General features: G+C 37.8%; 1 protein-coding gene across 4 annotated transcripts in view; it reads left to right on the forward strand.

Moving 5' to 3' along the window:
- The window catches only part of LOC128885921 (autophagy-related protein 16-1), a 645,660-nt gene that overhangs the window by 580,663 nt on the left and 43,523 nt on the right, over positions 1–21,474 (forward strand). For all 4 annotated transcript variants that reach the window (XM_054140306.1, XM_054140304.1, XM_054140305.1 and 1 more), the window contains one exon: positions 18,898–19,018. In XM_054140306.1, coding sequence (XP_053996281.1) covers positions 18,898–19,018 — 121 coding nt within the window. The remainder of the gene's footprint in view (positions 1–18,897; positions 19,019–21,474) is intronic.

Raw genomic sequence — 21,474 nt, forward strand, 5'->3', positions numbered from 1 at the left:
CCGCGTAATGCAATCCATTCACATTATGTAAATGGCACGAATCGAACAGAACTGAATAAAATCGACGTAAGATACCTTATTCCAACCTACTTTAGTCACGTAATATATCTGAGCGTATTCGCCGAAGGAAGATATTTCGTGACCATTTCCAACGGGACCGGTGTCGAACACAAACACAGAATAATTCATCATACGAGGTAAACAAAATTGATCAGCTGAATTGTTCTTCCTTGCGCAAGAAATTCGACGGCAATGTAGCATGAATTTATTCCTTGTTTCTTAGAATATGTAAAACGCATAAAAAATTAAAAGTTATAGCGGTAAAATGTAATTGTGAAATTTATAACTTCGGAATTCAATTATTATTTCTTAGAACTAGTAGAACAACTAAATTGTGATGTGATATGGAAATGATCAAAAAATTAAAATAATTTTTTATTTATAATTGAAGAGACATTTATTTAAAAATTAAGTAAATTAAGTAAATGACATACTTATATTTATCATAGAAAGATAAATTAAATATTAAAGAATACAAGCAGTATATGAAAATAATGAGTTTTCAGTCGAAATACCTAATATCTATTTTAATTTAGTAATAATGCAAGGAAAAGTATTAATAAAAGTAACCAAGTTTCTCAAACGTGCAAATCACGTTTTACATTTTCTCTACAATGCTTTGTACCTTGTTACATTTTTCTGTTGACACTGTATTCAAACAGAGCGTTGAACAGCTTGTAAATTCAGAACTGTTCCATTTTCCCACAGCGTTGTTTTTCTCACTTGCGCAGCAGAAACGTCTCATTTTTCCTGTACCCACAAATCCAGAACTTCTTGTTTCGATTCTGGCAAAATTCCTCGCCACGAAACCTCCTCCCATTCAGACTCTTTATCACGGTGCTCGACAATATGTGGAAAAGTATCGCAAAACTCGTTCCAATTGGAAAAACTCGAACCAGTCGCTTAATGGTGTAATACCTGATAAACAAATTAATGCGTACGATACGCTCGGTTACAAATCGAACCTGATCTTACGCATAACACATTTATTCCGCTAATAATAGATCCCGTGCGACTGATTTATTAGGTTACTAGAAAATCACCTAGAAAGTACTCCAGGCAATCGTTCAATATTTCGAGGAGTTGATGTTATCAACCCTACACTCTAATTATTCAAATTTACGACAATTTGTAAATTATCTATGTTTTGTGTATATGTCCTGTGTTTATTAAAAGAAATAATTAGCCAAGATTAATGCTCATATTTTATTCAAATCAAGATGAAAACGGGTTATGTGAACGTTAGAGAAATTTCCACGGTCTGGTTTAATTACCGGTTATAAAACAGTTATCTTAATGGTATAGTAATTTTATTCTTTGGTAAATTTGAGAAATAATTTAACTAGAATGAAAATATTTAACTTTACATATTCTAATTCAAAAAACAACATATATGTATTAATTTATTTACTGATGAGAACAAATTTCTCATTCAAACTTCTTATATGACAATAAACTATAATTAAAATTAGTAAATATATCCAATAAGATTTTATAAAACAAACTATGATCCTTCAACAAAAAGGGTTGTCTCATTCCCATTACTCAGCCTCCTATACTCGGTCCACTTCCTGAGGGATCTTATTAAACTTGTTGAGCCATACTTCTGATTGGATGGGATGTCTTACACTCGAATCAGCACACGTCGTAAAACACATGGGTTGCTATAATAAATTTTCATAACAATCATCGGTAGACGTATGAAAATCCTCACTCGACTACTTTATCTTAATATCAGGTGATCCGTGTAATATATGGGCCAGCGTTATTGGAGATTTCCTTATTAGGCTGGGTTTTCTTCTGCTAGGATCTAATAGCAATAATTAAGAGAACTGCGTGCCTTATTAAAAGACGCTTCACTAGAGACACGCAATCAAATATAGCCCATCGTATGATGAAGCTCCAACACGTTTAAGTCGAGAGCCTCTTCATTATACGTATACGGTGTAACAAGAGTGATCAAACTTTAGGAGCGTTTTCGAATAATTTTAACCTAGTTACGCATGACCTCCTTATACATAGTATTATTTAGACTTTCGTGTTGAATTTCTTGCATACTGGTTTTAGATATCATGTTGCTCAATTTTTATATTAGGCTGTTAACTTTACTTTTTTTATAAACTTAGGGAGTGCACGCAGTTGTCATAGTCAACATTCAAGAATCTTTTTCAAGATTGAAATACAAATATATCGTAAGAAATTTATTTGTAATATATTATCATTTTAAATGTATCTTAACAAAAGAATGTATACGCACGCGCAATTCTCGCTTTTTGTTGGCGAAGGATTTTAGCAAGGGAATCTATTAATTTTTTTGTTTGTAGTATAAGTAAAGAATAATAGTATTAATGATTTGACGGATCCTGCTTGACAGTCAAATCAGTAAACGTTTAACATACAGAAGACTTGTCAACCTTCGAATCCTCGAGAGTTGGATTACTGTTCATCAAGATCGCAATTTATTCTTGCATCGAGTGGACGAGTATTCCCAACACTTATGAGTATGCTAATTGAAGTCTTCAGAGAAAGTCACAGTCTTTTCTTCAATGATGAGATTTACCGAGCCTGAATCATTCTTCTCTAGTATAATTATTCAAAGACGAAACAGACAAATTCACACATCTGTAGTCGAAGAGAAAATTACCACAGTGTCAGTATCAGAAAATGGATCATGCTTCCTACTAAACTGTGACAAGGATTCTGTAAAAACAACTTTAAATAACTTTACATATTTCTTTTATTTTAATTTGACTTCTTTATTCGTCTATATTATTTACTCATTGACCACAGTAATTAATTGTAATTTATGAACGATTAATTATTAATATAAATTACTATATAATATTAATCAAATTATAATATGTAATATGCTTTTTAAATAACCTATACGTATATGAAGAAGGCCAATCATAATCAACAAATTAAACATCTGCTTGCACCAGCATACCGTAATTCTGAATTTCCCAGTATCGATACTTTCCACAAACGAGGCAAAATTGATGCGAAATTAGATAGTAAATTTTCATAACGCCCGGTAGTGGCTCGTATGAAAATCCGCAGGCAGTTACTCAATCTCAGCGTCAACATTAATTTTCGTGCAACGTGTGGGCTGGCATTATTGGAGATTTCCTTATTGGATTGCTCTTCCCTCCACCTACGCTAGATGCTAATAATCGCAAGCAGTTTTTGGAAACAGGGCCGGCTGAGTGATTAGAAACAACTTGAGTTATAATTGTTAAGTATCGTCTACCATCCTCGCAGATTTTAGAAAAATATATGTTGTAAAATATCATCCAAGGATTTCACATAAAAAGTATCATAATTCTATCAGAAGAGTGTAAATATTTTTAAATATTTGAAAAATATTTGTGTTTCCAATATTTTATAAATGTACCTCAATTCTATCTACAACATATATTTTATTAACTGTAATCATTGAAACCGTTTGAAAGTTATAAATTAGTTTTAAAATTTGTTACTTTTTTTTTACATCATGTGGTTAAATATTGAGGATTGATATTTGGTCAAATTACAAGTACTGTGACAAAAAAAAACGAATATCATCCACTTTTTTACAATGTTGGAGAGTCCATGAGAGACCAATGTTACGAGGATAAATTATTTTCAACAATTCCCTCGTAAATACTTCTTAGAGAACTCTGTCATGAACAAAATGTTTGCATTTTTCCGATAAGTAGGATATGCCCCTGGGGTTTAACCACCCATTTCAGAAACACCCTATATACATACCCAGCTACGTATGAATGCAATCGATAAGAGAATCATTCCGGGTAGCTATGTACAGAGTGAATCGAGAATCGTAGCGCAACTTCGAAGAGAGTGATCCTTTTGTTAAAATAAACTGGTCTTATGTCCTTCGATAAAACCGTTTAGATATGTTTAGGGTACTTTCAGGTAGACTATATAGTAGATTATATAGTGGTATGTACGGGATATGCTTGGTTAGGAATTGGCAAACCTCGCTATATTTGGCCAAAACTTTATTGTTACAAGACATTTTGTTACACTTGATCATAACTCGGCTCAACAGACCCCCTTTCACTTACCTAGAACTTGGAAGTTCTTGCTAAACTCACCTACTTGATCCAGAACTTGTCCTGCATGTACGTCGACCATGCTCGTATACCATGCTCTGTACCTAGAATTTACAGCTAAATATACTGTCCTATTACTCACAAATACATTATCTATTTATTATAAAATGGAAACGCGTCGAAGATCTTTTATCCTTGGTTCGAAAGCTTGGAACGAATATTTATTATGGTATTTTTATTATATTTATATTACCTTGCAACTCTTCTGTGTGTTGCAAACTTGTTGAACAACGAGATCCATTAAACCAAGTCTCAGTTAATAGTAGACCTCTTCAATCTTCACGGCCACAATCCATCAAAATGAAGGAGGCTAGATTGGGGATCGAAAGTAACAATTTGAGATCGGAATACAATTTTCAAGAGTCGTTACTATTGTAAAAAAAAAAACTGTACGTATGTACATCAAGCTAGCTGTCATATCATATCTTTCGCTCATTTGTATCACATTGTAGCCTTGAGATAAATGAGATCAATTACTTCCTCTTCAGAATTGTTTTTGCATATTTTAAATTCTCGTTCTTACTAAATCCCTTCCCTTAAGATGCTTATTTTAGCGTGATCATCTTATGATACTTTGCGTCATCAAACCTATAACTCGTTCAAATTGATACATTGATCAAATTACACAATTCCTAATTTTGTATTCGTGTAATTGTATAATCACTTCCTGAAAGAGGATCTTTCGAAATACTTTCCTCCTCCCTCATAGCCAAAACACTACAACAGCCAATCAGTACCTACTGTTCTACCCTTGCTCCGATAGTCAATAAACACTTATTACTAGGGGTGTGCGGGATTCCCAAAAATATTCGGGATTCCCGAAAATATCCGGGATTCCCAAGAATATTCGGGATTCTCGAGTTTATGCGAGATCCCGAGTTGATTCGGGATTCCCAAGAATACACGAGATCCCGCAAAAATCCGGGATTCCCGAGAATGTACGGGATCTCGAAAATGTTCGGGATTCCCGACAATGTACGGGATATAGAATAATATCTGGGATTTCCGAAAGTGTTGTTATTCTTGAAAATTTCAGCAATCCGAATGTACGGGATTTCGAAATTCCCCGGGAATCCCGAATGGTTTCGGGATCCCGGAAATTCACGGGAATCCCGGATGTATTCGGGATTTTGAAATTCTCGAGATTTCATCCCGATCCCGGGAGGAATTCCCGTCCCGACCGGGATCCCGCACACCCCTACTTATTACACTTTAACCCCATAAATACGTTCAACTCGCGTACATAAAATGACGTTACCATCGACCCCATACAACGTTGCACCCGACTCGGGTCGGAGAGGTCAATTCCAACCGTTTCCTTCGTTTCCATTTTTGATCGATAAGTTAGTTTCGCCTCGTGTTACGTTCGACCCCCGGGCATCCCGGTCACGTGAACCATTAATACCCACAACGTCGATTTATTTTTCCCCAATGAATCATCGGGTATCGAGCTCCTAACACAATTGTCGTACCACTCTGTATAACTGTCAAGGGCAGGGTACGCTCATACTCGCGCATCACTCGCCGATTCGCGCGCAATTCGCTCCAGCGGGTTATCAGGAAGAACGCGAGATGAGCCGGGAGTGGAGGAGGGGAGGGGAGGGGAAGGAGAAAGCGAAAGAAAGGTAGTCGCGGAACCCCGTAGGTGAGGAGAGGAGGCGAGGTAGAGGCCGCTACCAACGACCAGTTACACGTATGAAATAATCTATTATCTGGAAAGGGGATTTATCTGGTGCGGGCATTGAATCGCCAAGGTCGTGGTTGAGCCCCGACGGAGAAAGGAAGACGGAAGGAAGGTGGATAGACAGCGACAGAGTGAGACGGAGTGACAGATAGAGCGATAAAGGGAGAGAGAGAAACGAAAAGAGGGTGGAAGGAAGAGAGAAGAAGTCTCACCGCGGTCAACGAACCTTCTTCGGTGCTGAACACAGGCCGCACGTATGTACCTACGTTAGCTATGTTACCAACGTAGAGACGTATCTACGTACGTAGGTACGTACGTACGTAAGTACATATAGGAGGCAGCGAACTACCATTCAGTCGAAGTTGCTCTCGCTGCCTAGGCGCCCGTAATGTACTGGGTGTTTTTCAACATGTGGGAAGCACACGGGGAACCCCGCGAGCTGGGTACCGAACCCCTACGCGCGCGTGTCGTCTGACAATTAACTCAAATCGGGAATTCCCTTTATTTATTAAGCGTGTGCTAAAGTTTTCATCGTTTGAACGATCTGGACGATCGAGGACGATTATTTCAGAAAATGTCAAGTTTGGGAATGTTTGATCACTCGTTCAAACGATAAATGTAACTAATCGTAATTTGTTTTGCGAGGAGTTAGCAATTGTAGCTGTAGATATTGTTTACCTACAGGTTTCAAAGGTTCGTCTGTTATCCTTCATTCATCATCCACAGCTTAGAACTAACAATCGGTACAGTATGTTTCATTAAAAAAATATTAGGAATTGCCTTGTGTCCTTTTGGAAAGAAATACGTTGACAGCCTGGACAGTTTACAATCAATTGGTTGGAGTCCTCTGGAAAGTAACAGTTCGGATCGCGAACGAGCAGCACCGATCAGCTGATTCCTATTCGTACGTCCAGAACCGGATGGCAGTTGCGCTACCTTGTGTGGACAGGTTGTTCGTTCTTTTAGCTTTGGTACTTGCGTGAGACTGTGACTCACTTGACCGATAGAGGATATAACTATTTCTATATGAATGTTACTATGTTCTTTGCTTCAATTTAGTGTTAGGAATTCTACATTATGTGCAGATTATAATGAAACGAAAGTGTGAAGAAGTCCTCTTGTTTATCTGTTTATTCCAGAGAAGATAGTTATTATTATAGATTATATTATCTTACATTTATTATAAATGAAAGCATTATCATTATATTATTCTAGATTGATATCTTATTTATAGAAGATCAAAAGATGTTAATTCTAAGTAGACCGATGAACTGACAATCTGCACAGCTAATTTCATTAGAGTCTTCCATTTCTTGTCCATACATGTAGAACCTAGTAGCAGTTGTAGTACCGTATATAAGCAGATAATTGTTTGTTTTTGTCCTTGCTCCTCGCATAAATTGCTTCACCATTAGAAGCTAACAATTTCTACTTAAGCATTTCTGAGTTTTTCTGCTTCAATTGAGTGTTACGAGTCTCACGTTACGTTTTTGTTTACCCGTTTATTTTAGGAAAACAGTCACAACTACGAATATCTATAAATATTGTTTATTTGAATGTTTTGGGTATTAATCTCACAGAAGAAGAATGATGTAGCAGCTTTGGTGAGTCCAGCTGGCTGGAATCCTCCAGAAAAATAAAAGTTCAAATCCCGATCGAGCACCGCCGATCAGCTGATTCCTCTTCGTACGCCCAGAACCGGATAGCAGTTGCGCTACCTTGTCTGGGCAGGTAGTTGATCGTTTTTGCGCTTTGGTATTTGCGTACCTCTGTGAGTCACTTGACCAGTTGAAGGCGCAACGATGTTTACCTGAGCATTTCTGAAGGTATGCGGGCCTAATTCTGAGAGCCAACTAGAGGATTGCAAACATGGGTATGTTTCGTCAATAACGGAACACGTGCAATCAGTGGCCCAAACAAACAATGGAGGAGCGTGTGTACATTCCGTGTTTTCTATGATCTTGTACTCCAGTTATACCTGGGCTACCATGTTTCGCCAACCATTTAGCTAGCATGTGTTCATTGTGTTATTTTGTATATACGTTATAGTGGAAGATCTGTAATACGATAATGGCAGCAAGCTTCCTGGTGATAATAGAACACTTCAGGACCATTATGAGGCGGAAGATTAGGATTGATGGTCAATAATCGAGAGGTATTCAAAGTGTTTCAAGGAAACGTCTTGGTAGACTATTTTGTGTACAAAAACAAGCAACGTATTTTTCCATAAATCATGTCATTATCACTCTGAAATTCAATCTCTGGTCTTGTCACAAAATAATTCACTTAGCCGCATACACCTACATACACTACATACAGTAATAATACATCATTATGCTAAGTAAATAAATGTTACATTTCTCTTAAACAAAACATACGTTCTGGCATATCACACAAGAGAAAATGTATACACTGAATTATGGTCAGGTGTACATTCTGATAATGAATAAAATACTATAGCGTCCGAATATTAATTAATACGAGTTACTGTATGGTTATTGGTCATTAACACTCATAGACGAATGAATTCTCCTCACCGAAAGGACAACCGAAATATATTTTGCAGCGTTTGTAACGCGCGGGGAATCGATCAGGATCGACGACCGTCCATCCATATAAACATTTACGAATCTCGAATCCCGTTGCTGAGGTCGTTCCCACGTATTAAGGAACACCCTGTATATATGCGCCTAGTAAAGTGCCTCGCAGTGCTTCCTCCTAGTGCTCTTCCTTCTCGCCCCCTTTCCGCGACTCCCTTTCTTCCTCTTCTACCTCTTATCCGCCACCTTCACCACCTTCTTCGTCGAGTTGGACTCTTCTTTCTCTCCAGCTCGCTTCTGGAGTATCAGCGCCGCGAAACAGGAGGCTCCTACTAAATAACAAGTGGCGAGATTTACCTAGCAAACCTCCACCTTCTCATTTTCTTTGTCATGTTCACGGTCGCCCTGGCAAGCTTTTCCGATAACAGACCGCTCGATGCGAACGTCCCTTGGCGTCTTCGATGGCCAGCAGACCTGGTAATTAGGAGGAATATCGACGGGAGAACTGCGTGATACTGCAACGAGCGACCACCTCTAACGCAACACCTACGGCAAGATGCCAGTGCCGATGTACTCCGAGGCTGAAACGTGTACGAGTGGAATGGGCGTCGAAGATCGTTCGCAGGACGTTGGAGACGTCATGATTATACGGTGAATTTGATTTGGGTTAGGTCGTTTACCGAGGTAGCATCGCGCAAACAAATACTCTTGCGATGTTATCGAACCTCGCTTTAAAACGTGTCGCTTCGCTCGTATCTGTGTCCCATCACGATGTCTCCTCGAGTTTAATTTCTGAAGAATTTCATATATGTATTTCATCTAAAACTCTTGAATGCTCATTTACCAGCAGTCTAATTACAGGCTTTTCGATCCCAATTTCTATTTGCAGTAACTACTGTATGAATTTGATTTTACCTGTCAAAGAAAGCTATTATTATAAATTCATTAACAGTAAAAGTGAACGACAAGTGACTGAACCTGCAGGGTTATTACGTTATCCAATAAGAATGTATAATAAAAATTCTTTTAAATGGGTGTTGGCAGTGACACTCTTTTCGTTTATGAAACGACTAATTAATCCTCTATTCTGTGAATTTCAATGTACTCGTCAAAGAAAACTCTTGTTATTAATTAATTTACACTGCAAATAAACTGCAAGTGACTGAACCTACAAGGTTATTAGTTCCAATAAGAATATAGTAGGAATTCTTTTTAGCAGGCTCCCAATCAAAAGCTAAACGATCACTCAAGTGGCTCATGAATGTTTTATTTTTAAGTCTGCCATCTCTCCTTAAACGACTGGTCTCATTTGTGTAGCTCATCAAATTCACTATGATCTGTGAGGTAGTGGACATGAGTGGCAAGGACGTAATTATCGTTCAAGCCTGCTGCCTAGTTAGCTAAGTGTCATCTGATAGTGTCCAAAAGAACTAGGACAAGGGAGAAACGAAAAGGACCTCATCCAACTGAGATCAAGGATCTTCTTTAACTTGTTAAGCTATACACGTTAGAGTAGCCCAAATAGTTCTAACTTTAGTCCTAATTATTTATCGAAAGTCACATTCCCGGTTACATTTGTTATTTCTTTAATAAAAAAGTTACACTCTTACATAAACTTATTTGTTTCCTTAATTACAAATAGTGTAGAAGATGGTTAAATTGAACATCGCTGATATTCGACAGGCACAGCGTCACAAGCGTTTTTTTACTTAGACAACGAAATGTGTCGAAGCTGTTGTCTTTCAGAAACAATTTTCTTCTTTGAAACGATATGTCTGCGTACGTAGCAATCTGCGACGCTTCTTCAAACACGGTGGACGACTTGGTTTTGTCTTCGCATTTCATACGAAGCATTTCACAACCACGCGTAGAATTACCTGTTTTAACTATATATGTAAGCCAGTCGCTGTAAACCTTTTACGCGATTGTCACATTACCTGAATAACTATGGGCAGTTCCAGTTCCCGGACTGAACGAACGAGGCCCATTATGCCTTATAATTTCTGTCAGCCTTGTTGTTCTCTTTAGACGGTGATTCAGTTCCACACATGGTCATGTTTACCCTACAGCTATTGTAATTGCTTCGGGTGAGGAAAGAATTGTAATAGCTGGCAAGGAGAATAAAAGAGAGTGAAAGTAAGACAAAGAGAAAAGCTGGAGGAAACGAGTGGAAAATGTGGAACGATCTTCGTTTTAACCTCGTTTTAATCTGCAATTAATAACCTTCAGGTGTAATAAACGTCTTCATCAGCCATTTGTACCTGGTTTGTAACGATCACTTATTTCCTGGATTATAAATTGAGGTTGAAGTATTTAATTCATTCCCAAGGAAGAGCTGTAGTAAGATGAAAACATAAAATGGACAATAAACATCATCTACAGGGAAAGTATTCTTGAGAAGTAATCTCTAAATTTGTTAGTAAATGAACTACTGACATTCCTAAGGAAAATATACATTGATATATCATTTATAAATATTTTTACTTAAACTACACGTAGGTGATTTAATGTAAAGGTACGGAATCAATGTCTACACTCAATATATAAAAAAAACAATGTTCACCATTTATTTTCAAATTTCTATTATACTTCCGTCCCAGAAATAATTCCTGTCGACCACATAGCGAGCAGTTTTCACTCGAAACCGCTGTGTTATGAAATCTAGCTTGCGTTGATGCATGCGAAATGGTTGGATAACAAAAAATGGGGTGGCTCAAGTCGCGGGAGGCTTTTATCGAAGAATACTTGGGCGTCACCCAAGTACTCAACCGCTCGACTCCTTCAACCCCTTCGGTCGTAGCCTAGTCAACCTATATACTCGAGGCCGCAATGCTGAAAAGGCGAAAAAAGCTGTTTCCCTTTCTTCTGCCATTCTTACCCCACTGTTTTCCCAGTTTTTCGCCAATTCGACACTAGTTGCTGGCCGCGCTCCTTTCGATGGCGGTTATCGATACGCGGACGAAAAATAAGCACGGATGACCGAGCGACAATAAATTACAGCTGACGGGTAAACATTACCGTTTAATTAATCCCATTAGCGGACCGGCCCATTTACCGAAATTGAGACATCAGCCCGTTCGTCCCAATTGGATTATCATAACGAAACCTTAATAAAGGCATTACCGTTATAATTACTCCATCGGAACACTCCGATTCTTCCAACCCGGAATCGATTATGATCGTCTGAAAGAGAAACGTACAGGGACCGGACGTTTTTTTCGAATAACGTGTACCTGTTTATCGGTTCATCGTATCAACAGTCAAAGATAACAGCTGAATATTCATAAGCGTTCGTCGAGCCGGGGCTTTTGGTTCCAGGTCGACTGCATGCCTAAATCAACATTGCATTATTCCGTGTCGTGCAAGAGTGATTTATCCCTCTGGGGGATAGGGATGGTGCATTCTGAACTTACTTTGTGCGATTACATCTTATGTTACGCAACGGTTGTAATTATATCCACGTAATATTGCACAGTTGTGGCCAATGTTCCGTGATAAAATGGCTCCCTGATCTTCGTAATGACACAAACGCTCGTGAACCGTTGCCCCAAGGCGTTAGACGCTAACAAGAATCTGAATAGATGTTACCTTTGGCGTTTCCTACTGTTATTAATCGAACCGAGTATCAAGTGTTGCATCGAGTATTCCTTTCGGAAATTATTGGAACTGACGAGTCTGGAATTCTCGTGGCCATTGGAAGGGTTGTGCTTACAATTTTTAAATTGTATAGGTTATGAAAAAATTATGAAAATCTTTTTATTTTATACACTATAATTTTTATCTTCGCCTTAACGATACAAATTTGCGATGTCTTTATTATTTTCGTCAGTACTCGGTGTTATAAACTCCGTGAAAAACTCTCTGCAGTTTGTTATACGATTTCTTTTAGAATAATAATAGTTTAATGGAAACATTGTCCTTCATTTGATTACTAACGTATTTTTTAACACTATTTCTTAAGAAATTGTGGGCAGTGACAGAGTAGAAGTAGAATGCCTTCAAGTGCCTGGGCAGTACAGGTGGCCTTAAGAGTGCAAAAGATTAAATGTCAGTGAATCGAGTGAATTAAATTTGGATACCAAAAATACTTGTCCTAAGAACAACATTTATTATTCATTTTACTTTTTCACCTTGCTTCAGGTTCGTTTCCTCCCCTTCACACTCTAAAAGGAAAATACAAAGAACATTCAGGTGTCAAAATACGAAACTGTCATCTTCAGAATGCATACTTCGTATATTCCCGTGTCAAACGCATGACTTCAAACGGATACATTCATCTTGCACCGGAGTGAGAAAAATGGTTGTACCGACTACCGAGGTTGTGTTAACTTAGCATACTACAAGCCTGAGAATTAAATTTTAATTCGCATTCGGGTACGTATATAACCGTGTTGTCGCATAACGTTGCGTCACTCTGTAATCATATCCTCGCCGCGTGAAACCCCCGTAATAGATTAACATGCCGTAACCTTCACGGAAAACCAATAAAACTAGCGATATCGTTGGATGCCTGTAGGCTCGGGATTGGCGAGGGACTTGGCCATGTCGCCGAGTCACTTGTACCCTCCATCTTTTTGCCCCTGGCGAGCGTTCGTACGATTCCTCGTCGGTCTTCTCATCGAGTATCGAGCCGGTCCGCGACATCCTTCGCCAATCAAAACGAAAACATCGACCTGGGTGGATGTAATTATGGCAGGACGTTAGACGGCGGAATTCTCGTTCGCGGAAACACGCCGTTCACCGGTGCTGTACTAACGAAGTGGCAGTGAAAAACGATGAGAACCCTATAGAACCCGTGGCTTGGCTCGCGTGCAAGTATTCTACTATGTGTAAACTTTGCTTAACGTTACGCATATATACACAACGTGTTCCACCATGAAAGATGTTTTCCGCGAAGGTACCTGATGTTTGCTTTTCAGGTAACGATTCCCGATTTGCGCATATTCAGACGCGCGATGTCACCGGTGCCCCTTTCTTTTCCCCTTGACGATGGGATTCTTTCTAGACAGAAAATTGACATTCTCGCAGTCGCGGTGACTTCTTTGGGTTACTGGCTCAAGTTCGTTTCCTCGTTTCGTCTGTGTCACGCGAAGTCGCTGCTCCTTTGATGGATCTTCAAACGGTTGCGATCCGGGTTCATCTTCGGCGCTCTATGTTCGCTGAGTGTAACAGGCACTTTCGTATCCAAAGTGATGGATGTACCTTGTCGGAGGATGGAGTTTGAATAACAGAACGGGAACTTTTCTGGTATTACACTTCATTCGTTCAGATAGGGATGTTCTCTCGTCCTGTACAGAATTATATTACATTTTAATATTATGTAATATATTACGTACATAATATAATATCATAATAAATATGATAGTCATAATTTTATTATATACTACTTATATATCTAAACATATACATTCAATGTGTATTTGATATTCCAGAGTTCAAAGGCTAGAGTTGAATGAATCTCTGCCGAATAATTAGAACATTTAATGCTACTACAGCTTCTGTGTGTTCCGGATTTCCAAGAATTTCAGAATAACTTTCTCCAAGAGTTGAATTGGAATCCTCAATTTAACTTTCATACACAAATTTCTTTCAACCTGGAATCCTTAGACTTACAATGCTACAGAATTCAATGTTTCCTCTGATTCTCCGTTTACCGTGAATACCCTCGTTCTTGCTTGCAAGTTCAATTAATCTCGCATGCAATCTGTTCAATGAAAACGATCAGGATGTTTCCTGGAGTTCATGAAAAGTGAATGAAACCGATTCTATTCACATGTAATGCTCGCGTTTCTCACGTAATCAAAGTTACGCATTCGTGGGAATAATGCTGCAATACAGTGGCAAACACCGTGTATCGGATTTGCGGTAATTATCGATTCATTCGACCCCAGCCTGCGAACTCTGAATTGGGACTTCAGCGTTTGTTTCCTGTGAAATCTTCACAACGATCGAATCGGTTACATCCATGCCCATTGCTTGGGAAACATTCCGAGAAATCACTTTGAAGCGATGTCATTGTGACCATTTATCATTGACATATTTATTGACAACCATTGGAGACGACAATTATAATGAAACCTGAATCCACAATTTGTCATAATAAATGACACCATTATCAGAGTCACGTAATACGTGATTAGACTAACGCCAATCATTCTTGAGACTTCATCTAGGATAATAAAAATATGAATTGTAAATGTAAATATATTGACATAAATCTAATTTTGTTACTACCTAGTTTCTACAGCCTTCACTCCCAGGTTTCAGTACCTACATATATTTATTTTTTTTACCTCTTGTTCTACTATTTTCTAGGTTAACTCAGTATCAATGATGAATTGTAAATGTAAATATTTTCTCAAAAAGCCTGCCATTCATAAACAAATAATTATTTTAGACAATCCATATTGACAGAGACATGAGTTTAATTTTGTTACTACCTAGTTTCTACAGCCTTCACTCCCAGGTTTCAGTACCTACATATATTTATTTTTTTTACCTCTTATTCTACCATATTCTAGGTTAAGTCGGTATCAACGTATAGCTGTACTTTGCCCCCGTGCCATAAACGAGTATTTACATCGGCTTCCACCTACTATATTTCATTTCGTTCCTCGCACTCTATTTTATACAAGTCCGACGCAATAGAAATCTACTAATAATATTACCAAAGGATACACTTTCGCACGTTAGACTGAATAGAATCAAGACAAGCGTAAACTGAGATTTCATTCTGTTGTAATAACACTCTCGTAAACTTCCTTGCACGTCCACTTTAAGTGTGTACGCGCAATCACTTCTCAGGAGGCCACACGCAGTTGTTATGGCCAAAGTTCAAGAATTTTTATTTAAAGATTTAAATACATCATTTAATCCAAGTCGAGGCGTAATTTTGCAGTACAAGGATTGAACTAAGTACGTAAATGTTGTTGTTGAGATGTATTTAAAAATGGTCAATTAGAACAAATATTTAGAAACAAACTATTTTGTTATAAGATGTAGGAAGAAATATAGCGTTAGATATATAATTATTTTAAGATTACATCAAAGAATCAAACATTGTACCTAGCTTTGTACCTAACGTCAGTTATAGACGTGCTTCCAGTAGCGAAACGCGAGCGCAGCTTCGCTCTTATGCGCTTTAAAAACGAAACGAACGCACTGGGTGTAAAACTGGGGTCGGTAGTTGCTTCCAGGAAGGTTACCAGCTTCTTCTTCGGCGCTTCCATCGAGTTTAATTGAACGTTCGTACACAGCTCGGAGGATCCTCCTATTCATCTTTCGCCCTGTTCCCCTTTCTGCTTCGAATTCCGCTGGCAGTTCAGTCTCGATTGATCTCCACGAAAGAGTTTATGTCTTTATTCCGAGTACGCATCTGGTATACATCTTACGTTGCCGCTGCCAGACCCTCGTAAAAAACAACGTCATCAGCTGTATTTTGTGGATCTTGGGCTGCATATTCCGAGAACGGTGCATAAGGGCACAGGGTGCCCCAAGAAATGGCGCAGAGAACGCTCGTGGAACTCGAAACACAAGCACGAATATACGCGAACTTGGTCGTTGTTTTTGTTTCTTTGCTCCTCCACGCGCTGAAGACAACCCGGAATGTATTTTCAATCGTTTATCCAGCAGCTTTTTACAGTTGTCAAGCTCACTGTATTGTCTAGAAAATTTGCAATCTCTTTGGGTCTCCTGGCACTGATTGGAGGAAATGGCATACTGCAGTTTCTGTTGTGAATTATTGTGGTGAGTAATAGAACTAAAAGCTTTGAAGATTAAAGATTGAGAAGGCCTTCAGATGATGAAATGTTGCCTGAAAGTTTAGCAACTAAGAATTAACCTTTCATTTTCCAAAATAAAAGACATATATTCCTCGTGTGTGATCGGATTACAAGATTACAGATTTAATTAATTGTAACTGTGTTTCACGAAACACGATGTGAATTGAGCATTACCGTCGTTATGTATGCGCGTACCTACCTACTTATCTATTCAGAGCAATTCCGTATAGAAATCGAAAGTGAAGGTTGTAAGAAGATTGCGAGTGGTCGGTTCTAACCGTTCCGGTCATCATTGAACTTTCCATCATAGTCAGGGCACCCGGCAATCTTTATCACTCGGCAATCTTCTTGCAACCTCCCCTTTTGGTTTCTTTCAGAAATTGCTCGTTTGGTTAGTCAGTCGACTTTTTGCTCCTTCAATTGATTCTGCTGATGTAAGTTCTCCTATTACTCCTCTTTTCTTGACTTTGCTGCTAGTTGGCCGATGAGCTGTTGACGACAGAGATTTTCCTCGTAGGTACTCCCGTGGAATCTGAGCAGGACATCAAGAGACGTTTACTTTGACAGATTCTCTCGATGCGGAGGGCTTCGTAGATAGGAGAACTTCTGATGAGTTTCAAGGGACTTCAACAGTTGGCAAACGTTTTCCTAACAACTAGCGACACGAATTGGTTATTTCTACATATGTGACTTCCATTCACCTGAGGAAAATAAATAAACACTCTCCTATTTCATCAATAATTTATGTTTTCAGTCTACCAAAACGAAAAAGAACATCTTCCTAATTTTGATGTCTAATGATTAATATTGACAAAAAGTCACACTTTGTAAACATATTGAATATCATATTCACATCTCTGAGTTTCTTTTAATTTTCCATGATTAATTTAATAGGTACACTGATAACATTAATACATGTATTCGTTGCAAAATATTTTTAACTCGCTTCCATTTTCAAAAATTGCCATAATTTATAAATTTGCAGTGTAAAACAAATTTTAATTAAAACTCAGTCTCGTGCCAATTAAATTGTGAACAATAGGTTCGCCACTCCTCGCACCTCCTGTGTCGGTGTTCCTCGTCAGGTTCCCGTAATTTTCTAAAATAATATTGTGTCTTATAGCTATCATAAAAGGATACAATCGTAAATTCGGGTCTCGTTGGGCGGAGGGCGATTGAGAAAGAGTATCTACTGGATCGTCTAATGTTCCCCGTAAGAAATGCGGGCTCGCCCCCACGCTTTCTACCAACTTCTTGAGATGTTAGATTATCGTATAGTTTGGTTCACTCTCTTCTCCTCTACTCCCTTTTATGGAAGCGGGAAAAAGTTCTTTCCCCGGCTCGTATAACGTCGTCGGGCGCTCCTACCTGTGTTTCCTTCGCGTTAGAGCCCTTCTGACTAAACTTCCGCCCCATTAATTTACATTAGGACATTTTTCAAGAGCCTCCGACGACCGTGTACCTTAAAATTGGCGAAGTCTTCTTTTTCACGGCGCCCCTTTTTCCAGGGTAGTGCCATCGAGTTGTTCGTGCCTCCCTTTTCGACGTTACGCCTGAATTCTTTACCATTAAATGACTTTACCGTCATCAGTTTGGAGTGCCGATGGATGTTTCTCGGTCGTTAACGCTTTTGTTGCGGAACCGACAATGTGACGGATTGCCTGTGCTTTTATAAATAATTTTGTGTAGATAGATAGACTTGCAAGAATGTAGATTAAGGGCTAAAACTTTATTGGTTTTTAAAGAAAGGTTTAATTCGTTTTAAATTTTCTTTTATTTCATTTATTTTAAACATTTATATAACTCGAGTTTCATATACCATTATGTTCATGATGTATTTTGTACGATTTTACGATGCTTTGCTATTACATTAATATTTTGGGCTTATTATTCAACATGAAAATGCTCCACTTAATTATATAGAATTATATAGAATGGAATGAATGTTATTTGAATGGATTTGATTTGCATATTGGAGTCTACCGTGCATTTATATAAATCCTTCATTTAAAACTGTACTATTCAATACATTACAATCATTATCATCTTTCGAAACACATTTTTTGTATAAATTAATCTGTTTTTTTTTTCAGTGTTTCTTAAAATTATATTATTATAAATCTTGCCGTTTAAATGTAAATTTGGATTATTGGTTGATATGTATAAATTATTATAGGATAAAGTCATGTCAAACGATTGTAACTTTTCAAAAATATATTCAAAAAAATAATGCTCTATGTGTAATAATTATAGATTTAATTTATGTTTATCAGTGTCTTCTATAGAACTATTTTATTCTATAAAACTTCTATAGAAATATTTTAACAGACTATTATTATCTATAACTAATCCCTTCCTATGCATATAATGTTCACATTCTTGTACCTCCACTCCTCCACATACCACATTGTTCTATTGGAATTTTAACATTGTTTCTGCGAAGACAAAAGAATAAAACGATTGAAACTTCAAAATAATTTGTCTTTACCTTACAATAATTAACCACATAAAATTATACATTGCAAGGAAAGCAGTCTCCTTACAACAACATCCACCCTCTCCACGATTCCACATTCGCAGCAATATGCTCGCCAATAGAATCCAACCGCCAACCATTATTATCCTTTTTAGTCACTCGCGTATGTTACGAAATATCCTATTATTACGCAAAATGTGTTGGTAAATGTTCAACAACGGCATTCCCATTTCTGCTTCAGCACACCCTAACGGGCCACTGCGGGAAGGTGATGGCGGCGAAGTTTCTTGGCGAACCGTCAAAAGTAGTTACCGGCAGTTACGATCGTACCCTAAAAATTTGGGACCTGCGTAGCAAAGCGTGTAAGTAAGCCAGCATATCAAGCAAATAGAAACGTTTTCAGCCACTCGGCGCTCGTTCATTCGTGTCCCGTAACGCGCGCGCCATTATCGCAACCATGGACAGAAAGTAATGCACGGCATTAGTGATAATCGCGTTCTTCGTTATCCCCCTTAATCATGCACGGCGCTAATACTCTCGAAGGCGTTTCGGGACAATAAAACGAACGACAAATATCCGTGGTCGTTTCGTCGTACAGGTATCGCCGGCCATAAGTTTGAGGCTACCCCCTTGGCAATAAGGAGAGGACATGTTTTATGGAAATTTAATAATTATATTAATAATAGCCGAGTTTATGACGCGAGTCGCAAAATTGCATCGTTTCTAGGTAGTCTCAAATTTATGACAAACTTTCTTAATACTATTACATCTGAAGTGAACAAGAACGTGTATAATGGCAACGTAGGATCATATTTGGTATCAAATGAATCAGGTCATGTGGTCTTGCAACTATGTTTCTATTTAAACGAGCTTAACACCAGAGGAAGAAAATGTGCTGGTGCTTCATTATCCAAACACAATTATCCACGATTTGTTGCTAGAATGCATGCTCTAAAATTTCTGATAAACACTTCGTGCACCTAGAACTGGATATTATGGCTCTGTAATCTCTTACATAAAATATGCAGGCAAATAAACGACGATGCCAGTCCGAGCATGTTGATCGTATTTATTAAACGTTTTGACCATATAGTTGTAGGTATTCCTCAGTAAGAAAAAAAAAGGAAATTTTTGGAAGAATATTGCACGATGTTACAGTAATCTTACAATTACTAAAGGGCAAGATTTGACATACAGTAAATTGCAAAAATACTTTTATGAAGAAGGAGGAGAAAGAGCTACCACTGGATATTTAAAAACTGTTTTTTAAAAAGTATATGGTTGAACAATTCAATGAATTTTAATATATTTGCACTGACACTACTGTTTATCTTGTATACCAAGAAATAATTCCAATTAATGCCAAAACGTATAGGTAAATTATACCAATTTCTTAGATTTGATCTCCTATAATTTGTCAATTGTTTTTCACGCAAGATATCACTATAAACATGGAGTCGAATTGACGCTAATTCATGCATCTTGCAAAGGTTAACGATTTTCTGAGAACAAGGATCGAATAAAACTGATCTTCCGTCGCGTCGTCGCTTTGCAGGATTAATTAAGTCGATAAGGCTCCTATCACGAGTTAGCGGAATCTTTCCTAACTTGCTTCAATCTGCAGTTTTTTTTTTACCTTCAGCGAACACCTTTTATTTGTAGTCATTGACTCTCCCCGATGTCTTTCGGTAAAAGGAGATTCGATAAGAATGATTGGTATACTCGTGCTTGATAAATGTGTCTGTCACGACATTAGATAAATGAAACGATTAAAGAAAATTTGTAACAGATGAAATTTAATCACGAGACTATTCCAGAATTTTAATATGAAAATTTACAGTCGTATGAAAAGTTACCCGAAGTAGAATATATTAATATTCCTGTCTCAATAAATTAATCTAAGAAAAAAAAACTTTTAGACAGTAATAATGGCCCTAATTTGAATAAGTCACTTTCTAGTTCGTGCTCAAATATTCTTCCTAAATTTTTAGAATTTTTAATAAAGAGAAAGAGTGATGATTTGCAACTTTTCATAAGCACACCTTGTATATTCAATTCGTTACGAATTTATGTTGAAAGCCAATTGTGGACCATTATAAACGATATAACAATTCCAAAAAATCAATTTCTGCTTCCCAATTAAATACTACAAAATTTGAGAAATTATTCGAAATGAAACTCGTTTGGTTTAATATTTTATTCGGTATTAGCAACGCAGCCATTTTAGATCCTTGATCACGGATCTGAGAAGTAACTTCTACTGACATTGGTCTTGTGGTTGTCGCCTACTTAACGGTTTAAACAAGCATTTTAGACACGAAAATAAGGAACACACGTTCAGAGCCGGAAGTCTGCCAGATAACTTTTGATATCGAACCTTATTTACAAACGTGCCAATAAAACACAACATTGAAATAATCAACAACAAACTACCGGACAATCTCGTACCATTTGTACATCACTGCCTTACATCCATCTATTATCTATTCTAAAACGACTATCACGAGCGAGTATCAGGCTATACAGGTTCGCTCATTTTACTAGTCATCGCTGACATCTGCGTGCATGAAACACCTCGATGAACAAGTGCACTCAGGATGCCAGACTCGGACCTTCCAAGTAATCTAGATTTATATATAATACCTTGGTAATGTAGGATCACGAAGAGATATATTATAGTAAAAAAAAGAAGGTGATTCTTAGTCATTCCAGTAATTTATTATCATCGGAATAAAAACGTGGTGAAATTAATGGCATTCGATGAAACCGTCTTCGGATTAACACTTGAAATGTACCCAGGAAATTTTATACATAATGG

The sequence above is a fragment of the Hylaeus anthracinus genome, unplaced genomic scaffold (assembly GCF_026225885.1).
Source record: "Hylaeus anthracinus isolate JK02 unplaced genomic scaffold, UHH_iyHylAnth1.0_haploid 11982, whole genome shotgun sequence".
Taxonomy (NCBI): domain Eukaryota; kingdom Metazoa; phylum Arthropoda; class Insecta; order Hymenoptera; family Colletidae; genus Hylaeus; species Hylaeus anthracinus.